Below are 20,437 nucleotides of genomic sequence, written 5' to 3'. Positions count from 1 at the left end.
ATATCAATTAAGACTGAAAAAATTAGCTGATTTAAAGAGAAATATATTTTTTTCCCCAAAATTTAGAGAAATAAGGTAATTTATTTTTAATAAGTTTAACCATATTTTGTAATGTTAAATAAATTATTAATTTAGTGGTAATTTAATAACATTTACTCCATTAGTTAAATTAATTAATCTTTATTTAATTTGATAGAGGTTACAGGTTTTAAAAATGTCAAACGTTTCAAATTCGTTTGGATCACAAACACGTATGCAACTTCCATTTACAAATAGTAAGAAAATATTATTATATTTTTATTGTAATTAATATTATTATTAAGTTGTTAATATTATTATATTTTAAAATTTTTTATATTTATATAATCAAGACGAAGATTGAATTATTGAAATATATATATACAATTTAAGTGTAAGAGCACCATGTGTTATTAAATCGTACTTGGAAGAGGCAGGACTAAATTGGAGCCCGCCACTTATCAATGTTTTGCTAGAGAAATGACGATCCAGAACACACATTTTATCTTCCGTGCGGTACGTATTCGATTACACTCACGGATGTGGCATAATAACTCGATCTACCGATTGATGTTGTAACACTCTATTCAACCCGATTTACCGGACCGGGATACAGGATGCCACCAAATTAAAATAATTAGCAATTTTTTTCAATACGCAAAAATCATACTAAACATACTTATCATTTCTTTATATTCTTCCTAAGTCGAAAGATTTTAAAGAGGCGTTTACTAAATACAACAGATTTTCAAAACTAATTTAATATATTACAACTTAAAACTTTGTTAAAACCTATTTAATCATGGCGTAGAGTATTGTACGCCAAATATCCAAATATGCCCTTCTGTATGCATAATATCGCTCTACAAACCGCCACTTTGGCGCACTCCTGACTTGGTCCCTCCTGGCGCACTAGTTCAATTTCAAGATCTTGCATAACAAATAGACGTCTGTAAGTTCAATGGAACTTAGTCAATCTCAACCAATATTACCTTTAAACGATGTTGTTGAATTCCTCGACTTAAGGATTTTGGGCTTCTTTTCAGACCTTGGCGGATACTTTTCTAATTCTTGGCGGATAATTATATGTCAATCTCTACACTTAACCACTTTATACACACTTTGCCCCATCATTGGATCACAAGCTTCACACTTTACTGTGGATCCTATTTCACAATCCCTTTTGAAAATAGAATTTGGATACATTTCTCAGAATATTATACATGCAGATACTGCTCTTGGAAGATTCTTACATTGGCTCTAACAACTGACAAAATTCTAGTCATACCGTGTTTTTAAGTCAATTTAGACAGCAAACTTATTTCGTTGAATGTAATGTTTTAGATTGTCCAATAAAATCCCAGATGGCTTCGATACATAACGTGAGAACTTCCAGATTTGGCGGGCACTTACCCCACCCATAATTCCATATATGCCAAGCTCCTTATCCTGGCGGGTTACTATAGCAGATTCATTAGTCAGGTATACTGCCAAAAACTCTTTTAAAAAATGCCGCAAAGGCATACCTAGATCTCGCCACAAAGGCCTTTCAGATAATTCGCCACAATGGCTTCCCAGATAACTTCGCCATTAAAGCTCTCCAAATAATACGCCACAAAGGCTTTTTAGATAATTCGCCACAAAAGCTTCCCAGATAACTTTGCCACTAAGGCTTTTCGAATAATACACCACAAAGGCCTTTTAGATAATTCTCCACTAAGGCTTTCCAAATAATAGGCATTTCAAATAATTTGCCAAAAAGGCCTGGTTTGGTTTGGTTTGGCTTGCCACCAAGACACCACACAAATTATCGTGTTTCACGATATAGATTTACCAAACTCAGCATCGTCAAAGGTTTGCCCATCATCACTCTAACACACACATAAACTCTAGTAGACAAATGTGGCTCATCCATCATTTCCAGAATGTGCCATGACCATGGCCTTTCCACATATATGTCATAATGGCCTTTTCTCATGTTTACTGACTCGATGAACCTCGTGTTTATGGTCTCGGTGGGCTACAGTCTCGTCATATTGGCCTTTGTGTTTATTGTCCTAGCGAACATCATCAAAATTCATTATCATATCGCATATTTTCCAAACACTCCGCCCGAACCCCCTTGTCACCAACCAAAATTTTAACATACATCACTCTAATAACATATTGGATACATTTACGTAGACTTCACTAATACCCTTAACGAAATCATACTTCTCATACATGCTTACCACACATCGCTATTTTCATGTAGCACATCATACACTCCAGTACATACATATAAATGATTCGTAAAGAACACACACACACCTATACATAAATACAACTCCTCAAGAAGATATGTGCATCTATATGAACATCGACCGTACACAAAATCATCATAAAATATCGTGTAAAAGTCAGGTCTAGAGACTCACGAGAGACCTAACTTTACCTCGATCTGGAAGTTTTGTTTCAATTGTCCTTCCCAATCCAGCAGCAACAACTGCTTACAATATCATGGAATTTTCATTAAAATTTCCATTTACAAATGGTTTGTTAACGTTTCAACTATGTGCGACCCTTATACAAGGCCTTTCACTTACACCCTATTATTTTTACACCTTTTAACATCCTTACTCATCAAAAATCATAATATACAGGGCCTTAAGACTTACTAGAAGGTTGAATCATCCATTGATTAAACGAAGTCTTAGCTCTATCTTAATGAAGAAAAAGAGAACATTTAGGTTGGAAAGAAAAAATTGAACATTGAATAGAAAGAAAAACTATTTGGAATGTCCCCCTCCCTTCAATAAATATACTCTCAGTCCCCAAATTTCCCCACCAAATCCAAAGGTAGGCAAAAGAAAGTCCAGTGAAGATCTACTCTCAGTCTCACATTTTAACAGCTCTTCTAATGCGGTTGAAAGACAACAATTCATTCGAACCTTCATAATAAAGATGATCGGGGGTCTTCTAATGTTAAACAAATCTCGAAATCCGATACATTTAAAATGGCTCCTACAACTAATCGACTTAAAAGAAGTTGAATGACTTAGTTGAGGATAAACTGTCTTGGCTACATTGTATCGAGAGATGTGTCGGGCAACTAAAGCATAAAAAAATTTAAAATTGGTGGATATATACTCCTCTTTTAATCATAGGCATGGTATCGCTACCATTTTTATGTCTTTGAGTAAACTTCGCTTATCAATTCCCACTTGTACTGAGGTAAAATCATTTAATAATATAATTATCATATTTATTATTATATTTTCGGAATAGCATGTTATTTGAACAGGTGGAATAATGATGCTGGCCACGTAAGTATATCAAATAAGCTTGAAAATATCTAGTTATTGTTATACCAACAGTTAGAAATCGAGACTAGTTTTTAAAAATTTTATTAGATAATAATTGTGTAAAGATTTGAAATTTAATATTAAGTACATAATGAAATTTATAATTTCACACCGCTGTTTGAATGGATGTCATACTCTAATCTGAGAGTTAAAGAATGCAACACCACTTGCTCAACTCGACCGCCAAGTTCGAACTACAATATGCTACATTCTTTGTCGAAGCAACTACAATCAGTCAGGCAATATTTAATCATTCATACAAGTAATCAAATGTCAATAATATTCAAATTATGTTATACAATCATTTTCAAGTCTTATACGAGCTTATGAAAGCCCTTCTATTAACCTGAACATGAAATAGGATTAAATTGCGAAGTTTTAAAAAATTAGAGCTAAGGTTACGACTTCAATAATTTCACGTCGTGATGACACCAACCAGTATGTCATGTCACGATTTCATATCTTCTGACGTCGCGATTTCACTTATTATTGACCATCGTTGCGACTAAATAAGTTGGTTATCGAGAATTGGCCCATGTTTTGGCAAATTTGCACATTTGAACCCAATCCAATTACCTTTAAATAAACTTTAATTGCTACCACACAATCACTCACCAAATAAAAAGTAATTTTACCAAGCCAAACTAACTCAATTCAAGTATGAATTCATTTCACCAATTCATTTAATACTTTACAATTCAACTATTAATCATTTAAGTCTACTTAATCCAAATATCCTTCTAACTATGTCAACCATGTTCATTCAAGCTCCATGGATACATACATATACAATTCAATTATCAAAAAAACCTACATGACCCTAAAAAACCAAATCAATCATACACCAAATGCAAAACTCAAGCAAGACAATCAAACATACCATTTGTAGTTATGCACCAATTTTGTCATTTTACTTACCTCATTTCTTTAATATACCAAGATCAAATAGACTCATATTCAATGACCTTCCATTCGGATAACAAATTCATTTCGTCCCATTTCAAATTCTCAATTTCATATAAACCGTTTCGCATGATAAACCCTAATAAACAGACTTAGATACACAACTACACCACACCAGTTGTTTGTCCGAACTAAATATATACACATATATCAAAATATCCATTCGGGATAAACCTTTATAACGACACATCATGTTACTCATTCGAGCTAAACTTATTTTATGGTTATGACATATTTGAGATTTATGACTATCCATCCTAACAATATTGTTTCCAAAGTTTTTTTTTTTTGAAAGTAGAATGTACGTTACCACTATACCAAACACTTATCGGTAAAATATGAATAATTACAAAAAATAAAAATAAAAATAATTAACTTAAAATATCAAAAATATATATAGACCCATACAAGTCAATACAAACCAATATAGGTTGAACTAACAAAAACAAATCACAATTTGAATGAGTTACCGCCAAACCTAAGCTTTATGATTCCAATATTCTGACCAAAACGAAGCAAAAAATAAGCTTTATGATTCCATTTTTATGACCAAATTGAAGTGTACCAAGCGGCACCAAATGGAACCGGCAACAACTCCGAAAACCCAAGTAATTGGAGCACAAATTATATAGCTATATTTTCTTGCCAAATATTTAAGCTATAAAATAGAAAAATACTTATGAAACGATAAGCAAGTTTTCTATCATTACTAATTTCTATCCATTGCTTTGTAACCTAAAAGTGATAGTTCTTGGATTTTGGTTCCAAATGTTGCCTGAGTCCAATGACCGATTTAACTACAGCGGAGGATGTATCTTGAAGGGTAGGCAGGGTCTACATGTATGATTTCCGGGGCAAACAGTACCCTGTATTTTGCATTTGTTGGTAGAGCTCCTTGGCTTGGTGTGGGCACATTTGAACTCTTTGTATCACAGATGTAGAGTTCAACTCATCTAAATGTTGATAACAACATTCAAAACTGACCCAATGTAAACATACAATCATTTTTGTGACATCCGGTGAGATTTGAATCTCGACATCTACACTTAGGATGGAACTGATGAAACAATTGGCAAGGTTTAAAATTATACACTAGCTGCTATCGTCAGGATGCGCCGTCTTACTCCGATACGAAAATTGAATACAGAGATCATTCATTCTAACAATCCTAGAGTTCAATAAAAACAGCAGCTCTATTGCATTCCTCCATATAAATTCAATAAAACAGAACAAAAATAAAGCATTCCAATACATCAACCAAAATTTTAATATACGAACCATGCTCAAGAATTCCGAATTATACCGTAAGATAATTGAGAATAAAAGTTTTAGATAGTCAAAATAGATAATCTAATGCTAAAAATTGAATTATCATTTTCTTTACTCACTCTCCTTTCGGCGCAAGCAATCAATACATTCCTCTACTGTTATTCAGAATCGAGCCGAGAGTCCCCAACACGGCGAAAGCTAGAAGCGGGCTAACATCCAAGGTGTCGAAAATCGGCGGAATTATATTCCTAAAGAGATTCAAATAAGGATCACATAGATCCCTAATAGCCGAAAGGGGCTGCCGGTCCCAGGGAATGTTAGGGAACCAACTGAGTAAAACCCTAACCATCAAAACCCCACTGTAAATGTCAAGCCACTTAGCTAATCCCGCTGCAACCACAGTCAAAGGCGTGTTGAGGTATCCGCTAGGGCGGTCCTTTAAGGAAGCGAAGAAGAGAGGGCCCACGGTGGAAAGTGCGTTGGGGTTCTGGGAGATTGTTTTGAGAGCATAATTTTGGATCATTTTGGTGAAGACGATGGTGGCAGAGAGGGCCAAGGAGAAAAAGGTTTTGAGGGTTCGAGTTGAACCGTCGAGTGGGGACAGAGCTGGGATTTCGGGAGATTTGCAGGGTGTTGCCGGGGGAGGAGAAATGGAAGCTAAAGGGATAAATTTGGGGGGTTTGGAGACGGAGTTTGAGGGTTTAATGGGAGGAGAAAGGGGAAGGAAAATGGGTTTGAAGGTGAAGATTGGAAAGTTATGGTTTCGGGGAGGAAGGTGGAGTAAAGGTCGGGGAGGGATGGTATGGCTGCTGAGTAACGACATGTTTGGGAAAATTTTCTTTCTTCGTTTTCCTCGACAAACAAAGGGAAGAGAAAGGATAAAGATTTGAGAGGTTATGTTTTGAGGAAGAAAAGTGGTTAACTTAAGCCTAATAATTTTTTTTTAGTTAAATAAACCTTTTATACTATTTTTTATCATTCTTTATCTTAATTTTAAATGAAGCGATAAATTTTTTAATTTTGTGGAGGTTTTGTGATTAATTCTTTTTAATTTGTCACAATGTAAAAAATGAAAATAATTACAAAGAAAACATCAAATCAATAAAATATTGATTTTATAAAATAACAAATCTAGTTTTTTTTTTATCTAAGTACATGTCTAACCAAGTTTAATATAAAATCCAACAAATAAAAACCAAACAAACAAGAAAACTCAATTAAAGCCAAACCTAATAAAATCCGCATGGCATACTCACATTGTGGGAGTTGGATTCACATATTACAAAACCAATGCGAAAGGAAGACAAATCTCATACATGTCCTATGCAAATGATGAGAGTAAGACTTACATATCGCATTTACAAATGGTGAGATTCAAAGATAGAGAGCTTCCTCCTTAATCAACAAACTATGACCTTATAGGTAAATTTAAATTAAATTTGTTATAGCAAATAAAATCACTTGCATAAAAGTAAAAAATATCTATATTATTTTATGTAATGTATCTATAATCTGTAATATATATATATAAGCACGAGTTTGAATTTTTTTTGAATCTATAAGAATACTATTTATTTTATATCATATTACTAAATGGACATTTAAAAATATTTTATAATTTTTCAATTGAGTCTTAGCTCAGTTGGTATCGTTATTGTTGTCAATATAAGAGGGTGTGGGTTCGAGAAGGGGTGAAGTAAGAACAAATTTTTAGAGGGGCCGAATGAAATTTCAATTTTTTATAGTCTATATCTTTATAGTTTTTAAAAGATTAAATCGAATTTTTATAATTTTAGGGGTCCAAAGTATAATTTTACCTTTACTAATTTAAATTTTTAAAAAAATTTCAAGGGCCTAAATAGAAATTTTCCATTTTAGGAGGCCTAAATATTAAAAATGTTTATTAATTTAGCGTAAATATATCTTTTCATATTTAATTAAATTAATGTTATCATAAATCATTATTACAATTGATGCATATTATTTGTTTTACCTTTATTTTATTTTAATAATGTAGTTATAAATTATTATTATTCTAAATTATTTATTTATTATTTTAAATATTACTTACATTAAATATATTATATATTTTTAATTTATAAAAATAATTTCTTCAAATAAGCAAGTTTTTATCATATCATTTTGCATGTTAAATGGTTTTAAAAAAAAGAATATTGTTACTTCAATTAAAATTTAGGACTTTAATGAACGAAAATAAGAATTTGTTGAAATAATAAGTGGTGTAGTAGGTTTAGTTCATTAAACTTAAATTAATGAATAGATATTATAAAAATATAATGAATTCAAATTTTACATTTTAATGATTGTATATGAAAATAAAATATTACCTTTGCTTACGATTTATTCATAAGTGTTTATTTATTTATTTATTTATTAAAGTTTAGAATATGATGACATATTAAAACATAAAATAAAGATTAAGATGAAATAAAGAAATAAATTTATCTTAAAATCTTTGAATTATATCACAAGTAATGAATTATCATCACTTATTTTAAAGATGAAAATGTCTTTACCTGTTTGTCTTTTTTTGAAAAAAGCATTTTATAAAAGAAGATAATTGTTTTAATCATAACTCAAGTCTTGGCTAATCAATGTCATCGTTTCTCCCATTTGACATATATCAATGTAAAAAATCATTGTTTTGAGTTTCTTTTAAGAGATAAAGCATTCTCAGGTTTGGATCTAAGTTGCTTTACCTAAAAGAGAAAATTGAAATATTTGATTTTTCAACTTTGGATTTAGTTTTCAGATTCAGATCTCCAATGTTAATGTTGTAAGGATCATATTAGATACTCAAGCATGAATTCAAACACATTGAGAAAGGAACAAAGCCATCGAACAATCTTCCCAACAGCTATCTCTTTTCAACCAACCAGCTACATAATTAACAAGAATTGATTAACACCACAACAGATATAGGACCAAAAGGCTAAAGAGGTGCAAGAGGGAGGAAGAATATTTGCTATATTTTAAAGTTCTTACATAAAGCATTTATGGAAGGATGTTCGGTCTTAAACATTATAAGAACTGGTGGTTAAGAGTGTCATGTACTTTTTAAAGAGTACATTATTAACAGAAGAAAAGAAAGTATCCGAATTGTATATCAACATAAGGGAAATAATTGAGGGCGTAATAAAGGTAAGTACATATAATACGCCTCTATGAACTTTTCCTTCACTGTGATTTCCGTAATGATCTTCTTCAGCATTCTGAGAGGACCAACCATGACCCCCCATTGAACCACTGAACGTGACCCTAGCCAGAACCCTCGGCGTTTAGCCTTATTCCCCAGCCGTACGGTGCTTCCACGCCTCCTCTTCACCCGCCTCCTTCCCCGGCACCATCCCATCAACAGTGTCGAGTTTGGAATCATCGATACGGTTATGGAACCTCTTTTCAGCATCCTTTTTCTGAAAAAAAGGGACCGCTTGGTTGCTAGTGCTTAAGTGTGTTGTAGTCAACTTGCATCTCCATTCTTTATATAGCAACTGTAAAGATGGAGAAGGGTCTGATTAATCATGATGGTCATAATGGCTGGCAATTATAATAATCATCATACTCAAAGCCTGATGCTAAAATAAGTAGAATAAAAAATTGTCTTCATTCTTTTTCTTATAAAAATTGAGGCTTGTGGTGGTCATGATTAGAAGAGATGGGGATTTATTGATCAAAGCTTCAAAATGAGTTAAAAAAAAACCCAGTAGGTGAGAGGTACCAATCATTGAGGAATCCAATTATGCCTCATCACAAGTATAGGATAGGGTCTTATTATTTCTTTAATTTCCTTTTTGTTCAACTTTTCATTTTGGGTACTGAAAACTTTAATTTCATCTTCTATCATTATTGTGCCCAAATCATAGCTTAATCCATCAATTTGCATCATTTCTTTTTTTAATCTTATTTTGTGATTTCTTTTGTAAAGTAATTCAATGGTATTTTATCAAATTCCCATTTGGGCTATGGGAGTAGTGGGCTTTTAGATGACTTTGTAGACTTGAATACTTTGACCTTTTCTTGGGCCTTTTTCGGTTTTTGTTGTCACTCATAATTTAAAGTGCAGGAAACAGAGTGATGTGAAAAGTAATTTGATAATTGAATTTGGATACAATTATGTACGTATAGCATATTCAATCAATTATATTTTAATTTTAATTTAACTTATAATATTTTTTTTCTTTGACTCATTTTATTGGGTCTATTCGGTTAATATATATTAAGTTTTTATATTATATATAGTATTTATTATTATTAATTTTTAATTTTGGTTAATTTATTAATTAATTGCTTCCAAATTGAATTAATCGAGAATTAAATTTTTACAACACTTTTAATTCACATTGACCAATTAATCAAATTAATTTGGTTCAGTCTGTTAAATTGATTTTAATTCAACTATGTACACTCTTATTTGGACAAGTAAATTTATAGTGAACTATTTTTTAAATAAAGTCTCACAAATAAATAAAATATTCAAACTTCGTAACCAAACTTCTATGACCCTCTCTCATTTTTATATTGTTAGGTAATAAAGCTAGTTGCATCTAGACATGCAATTGGAAAGCGAAATCAATAAACTTTCCGTAATTATTTGAAATTTTACCTACATGACATGTTTAAGTAATTATTATAATCAGCCGTTCTCATTGAATTTAGTAGGAAAATTATTGATGGGATTGAGTAGGGAAATTACACAAGGCAATTAGTCATGATGATTTTTAAATTTTTTATTTTATTTTATATTTTTTTTAAAAAAAGGAGGGATCTGCTTACATCGATATACACTTCGTAATTTTTTTTATATATTTAATATTTTAATAGTCTAACTATTGAATTTGTTTACATATTTGTACTTGTCATGTGTGTAAATTTTTTAGTTGATCCAATATATCTATCATATCGATCGAAAATATTGTCTATATTAATATATGTTTAATGATTAAAAGTTGTTTACATAAAATGAATGAAGCATGATCTACATGAATGAATCATGAAATATGACAGTTAGGTTGTTATAATATAAAACATATAAGAAGTTATGAAATGGTCTAAAACCATTTAGGCTCCGTTTGTTTTACTGAAAATGATTTCCGGAAAATGATTTCTGGAAAATGATTTACTTTTCTGGAAAACCTAATATTTTCTAGTGTTTGAATGAATCTGTGTAAAATATTTTCTGTTGTTTGGTAGATTTCTTAAAAATATTTCATAAAAGTTGTTTTCAATTAAACAAACATACATTTGAGATTTTCTTATTTTTTCATTGTTTAATTGAATTTATTTTTATCTATAATTTTATATTTTACATTGTTTTTGCATATATTAAAAATATTATGTTAAATTTAGATATATTACAATGTCATTTTTTAATTACATGACTACTAAGTGAGTATTTTTTATTTAAAAATGTGACATCAACAAAATTGACAAAAAAAATTAACGATGTCAATAATTGAACTTGATTTTTAAATTTGAAAAGTAAAGAGACTAAATTCTTAATAATAAAAGTACAAAGGCTAAATTACAAATATGTGAAGTGTATATAGACTTATGACATATTTTCACATTTATACTACAAAACATTTATTATTAATATTTATAATTGTAATAAATATTTATTATTAAAATATTAATATTAAATATTTTCAATAATATGTGAATAATATTATTTAAAATTTATTATTAAAATAAAATTGAAATATTAAATAATTTATTAAAATAATAAATTATATTTGTCGAAACCATTTTTAATTTCAAAAATGAGAGTCAACTTAGAAACAAAAATGGAGCCGCCACCGATCTTTTTTCGAGGTGTGATCGGATCACCTTGAGATTGATCATTTTAATAAAATATTTTGATTTATTAAAATAATGATTTTGGGTCTACGAAATTCGAGAAAAAGGGATTGGGAGTCGGCTACGCACGAGGAAGGGTTAGCACCCTCGTAACGCCCAAAATTGGTACATAATTGATTAATAAATGTCTTAATGTCGAAAATTTGAAAAGATTTTAGAATAGAATCCTTTTATTTAAAAAGAACACTTGAATAATTAAATTGGATGCTAACACCCTCTTATTTCGAAGAAATAAAATGCCATACTCAATGAATTAGGATACGACATTTCACATTTTCGAAACTAAGCTTATCCTTTGATTTTTAAAATTCATGCAGTGAAGTTTAAAAAGGATATTCAATTATTTAGGTCAAATGAAAAATCGGAACCCAATAAGTTAGGGCACGATTTCTCAAAATTCCAAACATAGAATATTGCCTTTATTTTTTAGAAATCCTTATCTTGAGATACAAAATGTCATATCCAGTGAGTTAGGACACAACACCTCGAATTCCTGAGAATAAGCTTTTATTTGAAACTTATTCGTTTTGATTGAAAAAGGGTACTCAGTTACTTAGATTCAACGAGGAAAATTGGAACCCAGTAAGTTAGGGCACAATCTTTTCGAAGATGCCAAATACCGAGTATTGCCTTATTTTGAAAACTTTTGAATAAAATGATTTTAAAACTTAAACGATATTAAAACACGACCTTTTAAGCGAATAAAATGCGATAGAATAATAATGTACAACGCAAAGTAATAATTCATAAACAAAATGTTATAATAATGAATCACAAATAACAAATAAATACAAAGTAAGAAAATCTAAAATAAAATATAAAACAATTCTAAGCAAATAATACATAAAAAGGATTTAAAATGGATGTTATAAAAGCGATCTAAAGTATATAAAATAATTTAAAAAAAGATTAGTATCCATTCAAGATAAAATAATATATAAAACTCTTTAAAAATAATATATAAACAATTCAAAATATATAATGTGTAAAAAAAGTTAAAAATACATAATTTATGAAAATATTAAAGTAAATAATGTATAAAAATTTGAAATGAGCGTTATATAAAAATTTAAATTAGATAATAAAAAAAATGTAAATAAATAAATAAATAAAATGTTAATAATAAGAGTAAAAAAACATATATAAGAAAAATAATAATGAAAATAATATTAGTATATGTAAAAACCAATTTTTGCTCGGCCCAAATATCCAATTACATGAAACGGCCCAAATCACTAAAAATAACAAACCCCAAAAAAAGATGAAACTAACCCAAAAAATAGACCCAAGTACAAACCCAAACTAACCAAACCCAATTACATTGAACAAACCCAATACCCTTGGCCGAAAACCTAAACAATCAAGCTAACCTAGGAAACCCTAGGCTACCCCTTACGCCACAGCCCCACGTTCGGCGGCCCACCACCACGCAAGTCGGCACACCAAGCGCGACCCCTAGTTCGCGTGTAGCGCGCCCCACGCTTGTTCCTCCTCACGTTTTCATGACCTACGACGTAAGCAAGAGAATAGAAAATAACTGTTGTACTTTCGGGCTATAAAAGCTTCGAATTTTCATTTGTTTTGGAACGGATTTTCGAATACAAAATACACAAAAAATAAAGAGCAATCAAAAGAATACTTCAAAGGTGATTATTTGTTGCAATTTTATTCTGTTTCTCTTTTTTCATTCGACACAAATACGAAATATAAGAAGAAAAGGAGGAGAGCTTACCAGAAAACGGTCTTGGATTGGGGTCGAAAGACCTATTTCTCGGCATCACTGGCCACCGAAAGTGGCCTTGGTACTGCGGCGGCCATTAGGGCTTGCGAATGAAACCCTAGCAGAGAATGAAACAACCTTTTTTTTCTTTTTTTTTTAAACCTTCAATCAAAATTGTTTTTGAAATAAACTGATTTAAGCAATCAAAGTGAAACGGCGCCGTATGGGGGGGCAGACCCGCGCATTGACCTGACCTGCAGGGAGGGTCCACGCATTTTGATTCTGATTGGGGGATTTGCGCATTAGTCCCCCTCCTTCGCGCTAGCGTTCAATTGAGTCATGTTTAAGTTTTTTAAATTCTTTTAAATTGTCCCTGGAATTTGTGCGCCATTACAAATCAGTCCGCGCTTAAGTGTTTCATTTTGGACGTTTGGTTTATTTGTTTTTTAGTCCCCGTTAGTTTATACTCCTCGCATTTTGATCCTACGGTGCTTTATCATTTACAAATTGTCTTTCTGATTTTAACTTTTTTGAAATTAAGTTTGTAATTCATATTTTAAATTTTCTTTTTTATTATTCATTCTTTTCCCATATACTATTTTACTATATACTGTTTTAATAAATTACATATTATTAAGGCTTTTATTTCCTTTTTTTTTGCATATTTTTACATTGATTTATTGTATGACTTATTGGTTTTAAAATTCTTTTATATAATTTTATACTTTAGTGATTTGTATGATATTTACTTTCGTACATTGATATATATACATCCATTTGTTTACTTCAAATACTTTTATGTGTTATTAATATTTGTACATATGTATTATTCATATTAAAGTCTTCTCATTTCATGTATATTACCTATTTGGATTGACATATATTGTTTTATACGCCACTTACCTTTTTTCATATACATTATTTATTTTGAAATTTCATTCATACATTATTATTTCATATATATATATTCTTATTTTATTTTCTTGGTATTTCAAACTTTCATGTAAGTTACTTATTTCAAGGTTTATGCATATAATTGATTGTTTGCATATTGATGTTTCTAAAAGTACGTTTTCTTTATATCACTCATTTGTTTACTTGTTTTTTTAAACTTGCTACATGTTACTCATGTTAGTAATTCTTTAAATTTGCTTTTAAATCATTAGCTTTCAAATGTTAATATTAGTGTTCGTATAATGTAATATTATTGCCACATATTTTCATTTCATGTTCAATAATAAGCTTGCATGTTCATTATTGCATCATGATTTTAAATTCCAACTCTTCACCCAACATCAATTGTTTTTACCCTAAGATAAACCAAATGAATATATTTTGAGCCGGTTTCATAATTGCTTATTTGGAAACTTTTCAAAACAAGGAAATGTTTCGTATTTGGAAATTCGAGAAATCGTGCCCTAGCGTGCTGGGTTTCGATTTTCCGTTTGGCCAAATGACGGAATACCCTTTTAAGATTTCGTTGCGTGTTTTGGAAATCATGAGGTGATCTCAGTTTTTGGAAGCTTAAAATATCGTGTCCTAACGTGCTAGATGTGGTATTTTATTCCTTTGGAATGAGTGAATCTTAAAATCCAACTCGAGTTGTTCACACATTTTTTAAAGGGATCGTATTTTAAATGTTTTTTCAGATTTTCAACATTAGGACATAAATTAATCAATTAGGTACTAATTTTGGGCGTTACGAGGGTGCTAATCCTTCCTTGTACTTAACCGACTCCTGAACCCGTTTCTTGATTTTTCGTAGGCCAAAATCCATTCTTTAATAAAATAATTTATTAGGTGATCCGATCACACCTAAACCAAAAAAGATTGGTGGCGACTCCATAATTCGTTTTTTAAAGTCGATCCCCGTTTTTCAAAATAAAATGGTTTCGACAGCTTGGCGACTCTACTGGGGACCAATAAGAGAGTCAAGCCGTAAAATTGATTATTTTCTGTCCTTTTGTCGAAAATTAAAAATTTGGTTTTAACATACGATCCTTTTAATTGGTGTTATGGTTTTCATCATCTTATTCATGTTTTTATGTTGGAGTTTTTATGTCCCCTCGCATTGCATTACAACCGTTGTAGTCACACTTTTTAAGTGGGAGTGAGAAACTATGCCTTCGTGAGGTTTTCACCTCCACATGGGCTAGTGGACTGCTTCCGGGATACATCCGTACCTATGTCTTCGTGAGGTTTTCACCTCTACATAGCCATAGGGAAATGTATTCCTGTAACAGCCAAATTTTTCAGTGGTGTCGGAAACAGTGATTCGAGATCACTAAATCCGACGAGTAAGTTTAGAAATTTTAAAAAATAATAATTATAGGCCAAGCGCGAACTTAAAAGAATTATTTTTAATTAGTGAATTTTGCGATTTTAAAAGAATTAATCAGGTAAATTTGGTTGAAAACGAGGTATCGAGACCTTGAATTTATAAACCGAGTCATAAATATTTTTATAAATATTTATGGAGGGTTATTAAGTTAGTATTAAAGTTTCGTTAGAAATTTTAACGTTTGGTTAGTCAATTAATTAAAAAGGACTAAATTGAAAATAGTGTGAATTTATTAAATTGTGATTAAATAGTTTAAGTGATTAAAAGGAGGGATTTAAAAGGCAATTGGACCAAATTGTATGGGCTGGACGGTTGGGCAAGAAAATCAGCAAAAAAAGACAAGGAGAAACAAGGGCAAAATGGGAAATTTTGCAAATTAAACATATAAAACAAGACAAATTTGAAAAATCTAGAGATATCATCATTTTTCTTCAGCAAAAACGCCATGGGAGGTCTGAAAGCTGCTGGTTTTTCATACTTTGACATATGTGAGTTCAATTCTTACCTTTTTCTTTGAGATTTTTATGTTTTTGTGACTTTTAAATTAGGTCCAAGTGTTTAATTCATTAGTTTTTGATTTTATGAACAAAATTAAAAGCTATCATTGATAAGTGTTAGCTGTTTATGATGAAATAAAATGAATTTGAAGCTTTGATTTTGTTGTTTGATGATTTTATCAAGTAATTTCAATAGATATTGATTTTAGGACCTAATTGTGAAAAAGTTGTGAATTAAGGTTTAGTGTTAAAATTATGATTTTCAAAGATTGTGTAATAGTTTAGAATGATGGAATCAAATGTTAATTGAGAAAAATTAGCTTAATAGATGGGCTAATTGAGCAAGGACTGAATTGTATGACCTTTGAAATTTAGAGGAAAAATGGTAATAAACATCTTGAACTAAAACAATATTGGACAGCAGAAGTAGAATAACTTTGAAAAATCACCATAAATTGTAGAAATCGAATTAGAAGATGAGTAAAATATGAAATTAAAGCTTATTGAGTCTAGTTTTTCATAGAAGAAACTATGTAAGCAATGGATTTGTAAATTATAAGATATAATGAATTTTGTGAGATAATGTTAGAATGAATTCGGGTTCCCCTGTTTTGACTTTGGAAAATCACCAAAAATTGGAGACAATTAATTAGAGTCTCAAATTTATATGATTAGAATCCTTAATGAGTCTATTTTCAATATAAATCAATGGGAACATTATCCGAGTTTTGTACTGTGATATAATTAGTTTTTAGTGAAGAGAGGTCAAAACTATTGGATAGTGAAATAGGGGAAACTTAAATGAATAAACTATACTAATTGGCTAAACCAAAAATTCTTAAAATTTTATGGTGGAATGATATGTGAGTCTAGTTTTAGGAAAAATTTACAGATCTTAATTTTGAGCTCTTTAGCTCGAATTATAAATAATTGAGTGACTATGACTCGTTTGAACAGATTGATGTGAGCATTAATAAGTAAATTGTGAAATCGTACTTACAAGAATGTTATATACATTAAGGATGTGGAATGGAGAGGAGGAGGAGGAAAAATATATATGAATATTCAATTAGCATGGCTAATTTGCATGTTTTAAGCTCATGGACTAAATTGAATAAAAGTAAAACTTTAGGGGACAATTTTGTAAAAATGTCAAAAATGACTAAATTGAACGGAATAAATTGTTTTATTATCTAAATTAATAAATTGAATGAAATTATCAATTTAAGATTGGGTGAAATTTGGGAAAATGGTAAATTACCAATATGCCCCTAAATCTTGGTATTTCTGCAATTTAGTCAGGTAGGTTCTGATACCCTGAATGAGAATGTAAATATGAAAATTTAAGTATTGTATCGTATTTTATATGATATTTTGAATTGAATATATGAAAAGGATGTTACATGAAACATGAAAATGAATACTAAATAATATAAATTAATTGAAATTATTTTGAAAATTTCGGTAATGCCTTGTATCCTATCCCGGTCTCAGGCACGGGTATGGGGTATTACAATTCCCCTGAACTGAACTCGATCCATATAAGCCTATAATGAGTGAGGATTGAGGAATCTGCTGGTTCAGGTACCCTTTTCCTTAGAATTGAGCCACATATAGTGAACTCTAAGAGCTCGCCCTAGATAGAGGTATGTTGAACCCTAGTGATTACCCAAATAGGTGTTTGATTATTTTCTATTTTGCTTTGATTTTTATTTTGCGATACTAACTTGTTATGTTTTGTTGTGGTTATGTTTGCATGTCATTTCATATTAAAGAGGTGTCGATTCCTATTCGGTTACAAATTTAGAAAGCTTGTCATGGAGAGCGAATTCCTTGATAAAGTAGAAGATAATGCGACTGTCCATATGTGGTCAGAGAAGATGCAACTTGAGAAAGAAGATAGCCTAGCTAAAGGGTATACATCGGAGTTGTTAGATTTCACTTGCATCAATGTGACCCAAAACGAGTTCCAGGAATTGAGGGATATATGGGCTCGTTGGGATGATGACACTAAGCAGCTGTTCTATCAAAGTTATGGCGACTCACCCTACCTGCTCGATATCAAGGTGGACAAGTACTTGTTTCGGGCTATGACTCAGTTTTAGAACCCGGCATATAGTTGTTTCATCTTCGGGAGGGTGGACTTGGTGCCTATTATGGAGGAGTATACAGCTTTGTTTCGTTGTCCAAAGGTTCAAGTCGACAAAACTTATTCTAAGGCTGCTAATGCCCCGGCTTTTGTAAAGAAATTAATGAGTATCACCGGGATGAGTGAACAATGGGTTACAGCCCGAATTTAGCAAAAGGGTGATGGTAAGTACATTCCTTGGGTGAGTTTGAGGGACCTGATGGTAGCACATCCAGATATAAAGAGGAAAGTTGACGTCTTTGACTTGAGCATCTATGGTTTGGTAATTTTCACAAAAGCTTTAAGGCATATAGATGAAGCAGTTGTCGACTTATTTGAACGACTTAACAAACCGGTCACACTGGTGCCGGCAATTCTAGCCGAGACATTCAGATCCTTAAGTGCATGTCAGAGGGCAGATGAAGGTAGATTTATAGGGTGCATGCAGTTATTGCTAGCTTGGTTTCACAGCCATTTTTGAAAGGTGGATAAGGTTTCTTATCAGATTTTCTCCGAGAGTTACTCACTGTTAAAGGAGATAACAGCCACGTCCAGGAGAGATGACATATTAGAAGAAAATTGGATCGCGCTCTTCTGAAACCTTCAAGAAGAAGACGTTGAGCGGAGAGCTCCTTGGTTGGTTCCTGATGAGATCCTCTATCAGTGTGGGAGTTTTGATTGGGTACCTCTGCCTGAAATTTGGAGAGCTGTTGGATATGCCTCTTTGCTCGTTTTAAGACAATATAGGTCAATGCAGTTCTCGTATATGGAGAACAATTATAAGAAGAAGGTTCGAGAGATTTCTAATGCTTAGAAACAGATACGCCGGATGAAGAGATTGGCTGTAGGATCAATGACGACTTCTAAATACAAGGGGTGGTAGAGTAAAAGGATCAACGATAATGCCCCTGGGCTGAATTTAGAGGTCATTCAATCAATGGAAGAATACTTGCAAGTAATCCCTCTGAGCTAGAAATCGTAAAATAAGAGTTCGAAAAGAGAAATTTGGAGTTAGGGAAAATGATAGAACAATTGGAGGAGGAAAAGATGCATTTGAGGTTGGCTGTCGACGTTCATAAAGTTGAGGCTAAGAAGTTGAAAAAGGGAAAAGAAAGGTTGAAGAAGACTTGGACAGTTTGAAGACCGATTACAAAAATCTGCGTATGTTGATGAGAACTACTGGATTGGGAAAGATGTCAGAGCAGTGGAGACAAGAAGTTCAAGAAGAAAAAGCTAGAGCTGATCAGTGGGAGAAGAGGTTTCATGATGCTCGAGCACGTGAAAAAGCCTTAAAGAAGAGCTTGTTTGAGGGCCAAGATAAGAAGGAGATGTTAGTAACTCGGGTAGCGGAGCTAGAGAAGGCACTGCATCGGTACCGTGGTTGTAACTCCGACATTGAATTAAGAGCCAGCCTGAACAGGATCAAGGATTTGAAAGGGAAGGTAGAAGTACTCGAGTTTGCATTACAAAACTGTGAACTTTGAATCAAATTCCTTGAGTCGAATAATGAGCAGTGGAAGGAACAACTCCGTCGATCGCAGGACCAGGTCAGGGATAGAGATCATATCATGGGTAAAGCCGTGGCTAAGTTCGAGAAGTGGCCGATCATTTACAGACCTTAGCGGTTCAAGCTGATGTGCTAAGTGTGAATTATGAGTCAGAGTCAGACTTGGGTCGTGAGCTGGCTTGCCTTCTTAAGAAAGTTAAAACTTTGGGCATTAGGGCAAACTTGTATATATGATCTGTTTTATGTAAATGATTTTGCTTTCTAATAAAGTTTTTTAAATGGAATTGAATCAGAATCGACGTCTTTTTAGTTTTGCATTCATCTCATGCATTTGCATTTCATCGTAGCATATATATTAAATTTCACAAAAGAATCCTAATTAATTCGAAATCGCATTATAGTTATCCTAGAACATCAATACTACACACGGAAAAAAAACCAAAGCTATAGATCAAAGGTTGGAAAAATTTGAGCAAATGCAGAAAGAGATGCAGGATCAATTACAATTACAGATACAAAAACAGTTGGCCAAGATTCAACAGGATATGAAGGATCATATGCTGGAATCTCAAAAGAATATGAGAAACCAATTGTCTCAGCTACTGGCTGAAAGGCCAGAAAAAGGGAAGAGTCACATTATCAATACTGAGGACGATAGTGAGATCCTTGTTTACTATCCAGGTTTCACCCCAATAAATACCCCAGTACCACCAGAATGGGTGTCTATCAATATCAAACCCCAATATCAGACTGGTACTTCAGCACAGATAAAT

The 20,437-nt window shown here is 31.9% G+C and overlaps 2 protein-coding genes across 2 annotated transcripts; both read right to left on the bottom strand.

Annotated features, from left to right (window-relative positions):
- Positions 1-5,499: 5,499 nt before the first annotated feature.
- On the bottom strand, positions 5,500-6,523 carry LOC107924702 (ylmG homolog protein 1-2, chloroplastic). Its single transcript, XM_016855260.2, has one exon. The coding sequence runs from the start codon at positions 6,415-6,417 to the stop codon at positions 5,734-5,736; it is 684 nt and encodes a 227-aa protein (XP_016710749.1). The 5' UTR covers positions 6,418-6,523; the 3' UTR covers positions 5,500-5,733.
- Positions 6,524-8,567: 2,044 nt separating this feature from the next.
- Positions 8,568-9,281, bottom strand: LOC107923689 (uncharacterized). The gene has a single exon (XM_016853864.2). It carries the CDS (start codon positions 9,019-9,021, stop codon positions 8,722-8,724), a length of 300 nt encoding a protein of 99 aa, XP_016709353.1. The 5' UTR covers positions 9,022-9,281; the 3' UTR covers positions 8,568-8,721.
- Positions 9,282-20,437: the final 11,156 nt, after the last annotated feature.

Source organism: Gossypium hirsutum, chromosome A11, assembly GCF_007990345.1.
Source record: "Gossypium hirsutum isolate 1008001.06 chromosome A11, Gossypium_hirsutum_v2.1, whole genome shotgun sequence".
In the NCBI taxonomy this organism is placed as follows: Eukaryota; Viridiplantae; Streptophyta; class Magnoliopsida; order Malvales; family Malvaceae; genus Gossypium; species Gossypium hirsutum.
This window is presented reverse-complemented; position numbering and strand designations above follow the sequence as displayed.

Excerpts from the sequence above, each read along its gene's own strand:
- LOC107924702 (XM_016855260.2), bottom strand. The coding sequence starts at position 6,417 with ATGTCGTTACTCAGCAGCCATACCATCCCTCCCCGACCTTTACTCCAC.
- LOC107923689 (XM_016853864.2), bottom strand. The coding sequence starts at position 9,021 with ATGCTGAAAAGAGGTTCCATAACCGTATCGATGATTCCAAACTCGACA.